At 39.2% G+C, this 8,607-nt stretch overlaps 1 protein-coding gene across 1 annotated transcript; it reads left to right on the top strand.

The window, feature by feature from the left end:
• The first annotated feature begins 850 nt into the window (after positions 1–850).
• On the top strand, positions 851–8,329 carry si:dkey-79d12.5 (protein BTG4). Its single transcript, XM_017439674.3, has 5 exons — positions 851–1,035; positions 4,431–4,608; positions 4,717–4,854; positions 5,004–5,328; positions 7,235–8,329. Exons 2-5 carry the CDS (start codon positions 4,436–4,438, stop codon positions 7,445–7,447), a joined length of 849 nt encoding a protein of 282 aa, XP_017295163.2. The 5' UTR covers positions 851–1,035; positions 4,431–4,435; the 3' UTR covers positions 7,448–8,329.
• Positions 8,330–8,607: the final 278 nt, after the last annotated feature.

Raw genomic sequence — 8,607 nt, 5'->3', positions numbered from 1 at the left:
CTGAGGTGGGTTTTACATTTAAGTACACTTGTCTCTGAGCACATTAATCCCCTGAATAACAGATCTGTCTGGGGCAACTTTATTCTCCCAGAATAATCTGTTTGCATAATATTTCATGTTCAGTTTTGATTTTGAAATCATTTGTAGGTTTCACAAGAAACTTAATTTTTGTAAGTCAAAATAAATAAATAAATCAACCCTCTTAAGAAAAAATTGGGTTCAGTTCTGTTTATTTATGTAGTGCCAGTTCACAGCAATGTCATCTCCAGTGTATCTCAAAATGATGAGATGGAGACATTATCTAAATATAATGTCATAAAGGAAATTACTAAGCATGTCCTCTCCTGGCTTCCATATAACACAGTTTTATAACAGTGATTTAGTCTGAACCACTATTAATTTCTGCTTTTATGTAACTTCATGACAATGCTTTTGCTCTGACTTAATTTTGTACAACTGATTCATTATAATTAACATTTTACCCATTAACACTTTAAGCTTTGAGTAGACTTTTTAATAATTAGTAAGGATTAATGATAACAGGATACCAAACAGATAAAGGTCGCCTTGACAGAAGTGGAACTGTATGGTTATCAGAAACAGTGATCACCACAGCAGACACGTATAGTCTACATAAGCAGGCCTATTTTATTAGAAAGCCAACGGAATAGAGACGTCTATTACTTCATGTTTCATCAGAGGTGTAAAATGCGCTTTCCTGAATCGCAGAGAGCAAAATCCCCGCGCTCAGCTGTTTACCTGCCATGCCCATATTTGGGCAGGGCGGGATGTCGCTCGGTGAGCGGAGCCAATCAGCGCTCGCTCCCGGCGCTGAGTTAACGGAAGTGAGTCACGCTGACGGTAATGTTACGTCTCTGCTGAAGCAAGCGCCGAGAACAAGGAAGCAACATGTGCCTCACTGCAATAACTCCAACAACACACCCGACCGGACTAACAGGCGAGCAGGCGCGACACGGAGAGGGGCGAACCGACCGACTCTGGGGGATTCACAGACAGGACACTTTAATAGTAACCGTGAGTACCACGCTTTTGTCCCTTTTCTGGACTTTTTTGATTATTTTACACGGAATGAAGGCAAATGGTTAGATTTTAATTCTAATATTATGGGGTATCTACTCTTCCTGTTCTGTATTTATACGTTTAATTTCACGTTTCCTGTCATACATATATATATATATATATATATGTTTAAAGTTTCACAGTAGACCCCGTGGGATGATTTCTGCGAACTTTTGCTGAGTTTCCACTCACTCACTGGGGGTTTCCGCTATCATGTCAGAAAAACATTTTTTCCCCTCTCTGTGTATCATAAGGTTTCCTCTGCCACAGCGTGTAGAAACTGAGAACAGAGCCAATGAAGCATTGATTTTTTTTTTTTACTAAGAAACTGATGTCCTCGAGACATCCTGTCAGGAGCACGTGCACCCTTGTATCACGTTGTGTACCGTCTGCTTTGTTTCTCTCAGTCCCCCCAAATCACGTTTGGTTCTGAATCACACCACCAGATCTTTCTCATCAAACTGAAAAGGTTTATGCTCATGTTTATAGTTAACAAAGAGACGCACAAAAGGGGGAATCCGTGTAAAAGTCCAAAATATAAGATTTCTGTGCTGAAGAGAAACTCAATGCTGTTAAAGTCTGGCCTGGTCGATGTTAAAACACAAACTGTATCAGTTCAGTGACCTCCTTCGAAGCTGGGAGTGTTTTTTAGGTCATCAGTGTTGATTAAATCAAAGAGGTTCATTCTGTGAAGTAACACAGATGAAGTAATCAGTGAAAACAAACATCCCCAGAGATGATGTGACTATCTTCTGGTTCCTTTATCGCCCAGACACCGCTCACTTGTATGATCTAAGCCGGATGAAACGTAAGCGAGCTGTAGAATACATTAAAATGATTAAACTGGTTGATATGAGCGACATTGCAGGTTGTCAGTAAACACCTGATCTCAAGGACGTAAATTATTCCACATCAGTCTTTTAGGGGGAAACACTTGATAACAGCTAATGTTTTGACTGTATTTTTCAGCTAACCAGAAGGATCATTTTAGGCCTCAGGGAATGGCTTTCTGGAGTCATAAAGCTGCTGTCATAGTTTAATTGTTGAAGTTTCTCACAGAATGATAACAAGCAGCAGTTCTAAAAAGTATATATTTTTTGAAACTATCTGACATTCACTATAAATGATTGCTGAAGCGTTTTTGGTATATGATAGTTTTCTGGGAAAACTCAAATTCATCAAAGTTTACTCTGCTTGAACAACTCTGATATGACCAGAAAACAAAATAATTTCTTGTCGGCTCAAATGCTAAATAATAAAGCAATGGGCGGTAAAAAAAAAAGCAATCAGAATAACTGATATTTTTTTGCTAACTTCCAGAGCTTTTACATCTTTTAATCTCTAAATAGGTCTCACCTGTTTTGATTGCTGAACCCGCTGTAGCATTTTAAACACAGTTTTTGCTAGAATCCAAGTGCAAGGCCTCTCTGTGCATTCTTAACATTCACAGCACACAGTGCCTGTAAAAAGTATCCAGCCCCTGGGATGTTTTATGCTTTTATTGCTGTAATAAATTAGTCATGATAATAATAAATTGATGTTCTCAACAAATAAAATAAAAACAAAACCTTCAGTGTCAAAGTGGGGGAAAAACCTATGGAGTAATACTGATTAAATAAAAATATGTAGTTTAAAATAAGTGATTGTACAAATATTCACCCCCCTTTTAATGTGACTGTCTTAATTTACCTCAGAGAAACTATTATTGAAAAGTACTTGTCAGGGGATGGATACAAAAGGATTTCCAAGGCCCCAAACATCCTCAGGAGTTCTGTTAAATCAAGAAATGCAAAGAATATGGGACGTGTACAAGTCTACCAAGTGCAGGTCGTCCTCACACACTGAGTGACTGTGAAGAAGGAGAACAGTGACAGAAGCTACCAAGACACCTGTGAGCTCTCTGAAGGAGTTAAAGCTTCAGCAGGTGAGATGGGAGAGACTGAGCTACAAGTACTGTTCCTCGGGTTCTTCACCAATCTGAGCTTTATGTGAGAGTGGTGACGAGAAAAACCAATGATGAGGAAAACTCAGATTAAATCTCCAGGGCCAGCTGCAGAGAAGCACTTGGTCATGAAGTCGATTTACATATGTTCCATATACCTTCTGTTTCCTGATGATGGATTTAACAGAACTCCTGGGGATGTTTGGGGCCGTGTAAGTCCCTTTGAATCCATCCCCTCACTTGTACTTTTCAATAATCGTTTCTCTGAGGTGAATTAAGACTTTAAAGGTGGTAAATATTTATGCAGTCGCTCATTTTAAATTGCATATTTAATTGGTATTAGTCCGTTGAATTTTAATTTCACTTTGACGTTGAAGTTTTTTTTTGTCAAAAAGGCTCATTTATATTGACCAATTGATTAATGAATGGCAGCAATAAAAGCATAAAACGTCCCAGGAGTGGGTGCATTTTATAGGCACTGTCACTCCCAAACTAGAGATGTCACCTGAGAAATGTCTGTTGGTGCACGTTTGAGAGTTAAAGCTACAAGGTGTTCAATTTTTAGGTTGACACAATGCTTAGGTGAGGAGTGAAATGCAAAACAGAGCAACCTGAGAACAACAACTCGACAAAACCTGCAATTTTCTTGGCAGACCTGTATTACACTAGTGTTACATCAGGTGTTTGAGTGACTAACAGCACATGTATGCGCTTATGTGATCTGTAAATAATTTGTTGTGGATTGAAAGTTGCTGCTCCTTTTACTTGCTGTGTCTTTCCACTGCTCTTAAAAATAAACCTGTGGCTACACCTCTTGGAGCAAATAATAATTTTTTTCCCCTCACAGCACATTACACAAACTGAGGCGATGGCGGCGTGTCGACAAACCACAATAACAAGCAGCCGTCTGCACCTCAAAGTTCAAGGCACGGTTCTCTTGTCAGGGACAACAACAGCAGGATGTTGGCTCACAGCTGCACTGAACACACACACACTCCTTTCTGGTCAGCTTGACACTGGCACTCGACCTAAACAGCCGTACTATCAGAAGATAAACAGAGCAGAGAGAGAGAGAGCTCATTGGATTTGCATTCACATGTCAACACGGGCAGCTCTAGTTTGCATCTTGTTTGCCTGTTTATAAACCATAGCCATTTGCTGACATGGAGCCGTGTCAACATCTGTAAAATATCTGATGCTTTTCCACACGCGCTTTGGAAAAGGCTGTGGTGAGCTCACCAGCTCCTCTGGTTGTAAAAATAGAGGGCCCAGAGGCAGCGGCACGGGAAAGCGTTTTTATCACCGCTGCTGAAGTTCCTGCTGCTTCTCGTGCCGCCGTTTGTTGCGAAAACTGTGCCGACAGAAACGGCGGTATCAGTGATTCGTTTCCCTTTTTTGTTTTGTTCAGGCATCATGAAAAGAGAGGTGAAAGCTGGGGTCAACTTTCTGAAGCGCCTCGCCGTGGCACGAGGCAAGGTCGAGCAAGCCAAAGCAGAGGCGTTTGCCGAGAAGTTACAGAAGCTTTTATGCGACAAATATGATGAGCACTGGTACCCAGACTGCCCCAGCAAAGGCCAGGCGTACAGGTAACCACCATCCATATGAAACCTGTACACTGATATCACTGAAAGCAATTTATTTTCACACAAGGATCAAAGAACTACATTCTCACTAATGGATTTGAACTTTTACAGATGCATTAGGATTAATAATGAAGCACCCTATGATGAAGTGGTCCTTAAGGCCTGTGAGGAGAGTGAGCTAACCCCCAGCAGTCTGGGGCTTCCTCCTGAGATAACGCTGTGGATCGACCCGATGGAGGTGTGCGTAAGGTGAGTCACCGTCTGGCCTGTTGACTCATAAAGTGACACAGAGAAACTTACAACTAGAAGTCCAATCAATGTTTGCAGGCAAGTTGACATTGTGATGTTTTCTGAAAAATGTCTGACTTTTAAATTGAATTGGCCACGTTCTCTTACAGATCTGGGGAAAACGGCAGGCCCTTCACAATAGCCTGTTTCAAAGCAGAAGAGGAAGATGAGGAGGCTGTGAAGGGGGACCAGGACAACTCCTCTGTGAACCTAGACACGTCAGATTACCACTCGGCTACCTCTTCGGACTGCAGTTCCACGGCGTCGAGCGACACGGAGGAGGAGTTGAAAGACGGTGATATGGAAGAGCAAGAAAAACTGGAGGACATGAAAAAGGAAGCAGCAGAAGGCAACACCTACACAATAACGATGGTTCCCAGGGTTCGGAAGTGGCAGACAGAAGCACTAAATAAAGTCAAATACGTCAGAAAAAAGGTAATTATTTTCCTCTTTTTGTTTAAAGACCATCTGTTATGTCTCTGACATTTACTCCCCGTGTTTTTCCGTGTTAAGCCCTGATAGGGTTGTTTGGCTGGGCCGTAGCCTTTCAGTGTTGTCTTAAAAAAACACTGATAAGCCACGGTTCTGCTTGGAACGACATGTTCTTTCATTACCATGAATGTAGGCTTTGTGTTTTGTGTCAGTCACACACATACACACACACAAACACACACCTGCCATAAATACTCACTGTAGTATTTTACGACACGAATAAAACTGTACGTAGTTACAAGAAAGTTGGAACATTTTCTAAAAGGCAGCAAAACCATAAATGTGAACTTTACCTGACCTGAGTGCAGTGGAAATGGTTTTTAGTAGCTTCACTGCTCGGCTTCATTGCATTTAGAAAATGTAAACAAATATATGGTTTTATGCCAGCAACAGAGCTTTCAAACCGAAGTTGTGAACACGTTAGATCTTTCAGCTTCTATGTTATCAGTACTGTGGAAAAAAAAAAAGAAAAAAAGAATGGGTCTGGGAATAGGGCGAAAGCATGAGAACCCATCATGTCAACATGACTACTGTCACTATATGGACTTTTTGTAATAACTTGAAAAACTTACGTGGCCTAACTGAGTCCATCCTCGCATTTACAAATGCAATCTGAATCACACTTTGAGGAAGCCACATATCAATCCTGCAGAGAGAAACTGCTGAGTTCTCTCAGGAGGAGCTCATCTCAGATGATAAACAAACATTGACGACCAGCTGAGCAGCTGATACCTTCTACTGAGCAAGAATGGACATTGATTCTTCTTTCAAAGCTGCAGCAGTTGGTGTGCTCTGTCTCCAAATGATTACAAGGGGTGATGTATTACAGTGCCAATTTAGCCTCTCCTCTCTGCGTTTGTTGCTGCCGTTAAATGTTAGATTTGTTCAGAAATGCAATGAAGTTGGTCCAGGATGGCTCTGAAAATCATTTGATTTGTGCTCGTGTCCAATTAAATAAAAGTGTGAAGAAATTAACAAACTACAAATTAGGGATTTTAGAAAATGTCCTGACTTTTTTGAGGCTGGGATTTGTATTTGGGGAGGAAAAAAATACAATATGTATTTATTACACCTGCGATAAAAGACAAAAGAACTATACTTTACAATTTGGATTTAGTAAAAAGGAAACACTAATGCTTAAAGCTCTGCGTCAGTGTGTTATATGACTGAGAGAACGCAAATGTTAAGATGTTTGTGTTATTGTTGGGTTTTATTTTTACATGTGACTTCTGTGGTGAGGTCAGGATGATGCATGTGATTTCAAAAATTACCCAGCTCAGTATTAATTTGTTGTTTGTTATTTAAATTGTAACACGTTTGTTTAAGTTTAGGTCAAATTCAGTTTAAAATTAGAGAAAATCAGTTTTTCTTTTAAATGAGCCATGAGTTTTTATATATATAATTTTTTCAAAAAACTTTTTTTTTCTTTCTGAATGCAATCTTTTATGTCTAGCTCTACTTCATTTAACTTTTTTTTTTTCTGGAACCCTACAATGGCCTTGAACTGTTATTGCTGAAAACCAAACATTGCCCCCAAAACATGTCCTTAAGTTGCTATGATTTGCTCTCCATTTAAAAAAAAAAAAAAAAAAAACTCTTTTAAGGACTTGTAGCTGTTGACACACCAGATAATTGTTGTTTTTGTCATTCATATGAACATTATAGCATAAAGGTAATTGTCTATTTGTGGTAAATAATAATTTGTGGTAAGGACAAACTGAAAGCATGAAGTTCAATGACAGCCAAGTACACAAACATATTCAAGCAAAGTCATTCTGATGCAGTGTTTCATATCTTTGTTGTCAAACGAAAAGCAAAAGTTAATTTCACCGTCTTTTGCTCTCTTCAGGTCCCCGCTAGTCTCCAGTACTTCTACCATCCCACACCGGTGTGGCCTCAGTACAAGAAGGGGGCTCCAGTGTTCCTGGCCACAGTGTGTGCACCTCCAGCACCTCCACCTCCGCCCCCTCAGCTCTTTGGTTACTACATCTTACCGCAGCCGTCTCCACAGTTCATCCTGCCCCAGGCCGCCCTGCAGCCGTGGGGAGCTGTGAAGGCCTAAAGCAACCGGAGCATTCTGAGCTTCTTCAACTGAGCCATGCTGTTAAACATCTCAGCTACAATCGGGCCTAAAAAATGCTTTTAAATGTCTTATTTGTAAAGCTCAAATGTATTTCTTGCACAGTCTTTGAACTAATTTTTCTGACCTGTCTTTTAATCAGCACAGCAATGCTGCTGAACTTGAGCAAAAACTGTTTAATTTGCTGTGTCTGCACTGCTAATTTTCTTATGTACTGTACTCAATTAGAAGGACTTCAACCACTGAGTGTGCAGATGAACTCAGGACGTCTTAGCAATATGTTTGAGGCCAAATAATTGTCCTTCTGTTCTGTTAATCTTTGCCAGTTCTTTTACCAAATAAGGTTCTATGTGTACAATTTAGTTAATCTTTGTAAGATGTGATTCAGGGTTTTATTTTGTAGTAGCTACAGTTATATCTGTATATTAAGGATTTCTACTAAAACAACTTGTAAATATAAAACAAAACTTAAATTACCACAAAATAATGCACACTTTTTAAACTTTGTAATTTATTTAGCTACCAGTAGATGGTGCTAAAGTTACACCTAATACATGAAATTGTATTTTTTATGTAAATGTCGGCAGCTGTAGTTGCAATTTAACTTCACAGAGCACAGACAAGTGTTTATTTTTTTAATCTGCTCACTTAATGCTGTGTTTTTTTAACTATTTATTGTAAATTATATTCTTTATGAAAATCGGCTACAGCTTTATGAGAAATGTCACAAATGCAGGCTTCGCTTGAATATTTATTTACTGTTCTAATACTTTGGAGCTTATCTTTTTATTTTTCTGGTTTTAAATCTTTGCAGTAGAGAAGTCTTTTTTTTTTCCTGCCAATTAAACCGGTTTGTAACTGAAATTATAAAGTGTTTTTTTGCTTTTTGTGTGAATTTAAATCCTATGCAAATGTGTGTTTTCCTCAACTTGTGCACCTGTTAGCCTGAAGTCAGTTTCAATTCAGTTTATTTTTTTATAGCACCAATTCACAACAAAAGTTGTCTCATGGCGCTTTACAATAAAAAATCAGTTCAAAACAGATTCAGATTTAAATCTACAGTCAGTTTAATCAATTATAATACAGTGCAGTCACATACACCACATGAGGAAATGCCAATTAGTAAAAAAAAAAAAACGTAT

This window comes from Kryptolebias marmoratus, linkage group LG16 (genome assembly GCF_001649575.2).
Source record: "Kryptolebias marmoratus isolate JLee-2015 linkage group LG16, ASM164957v2, whole genome shotgun sequence".
Classification (NCBI taxonomy): Eukaryota; Metazoa; Chordata; class Actinopteri; order Cyprinodontiformes; family Rivulidae; genus Kryptolebias; species Kryptolebias marmoratus.
Note: the sequence above shows the minus strand (reverse complement) of the source record. Positions and strands in the feature narration are given on the sequence as shown.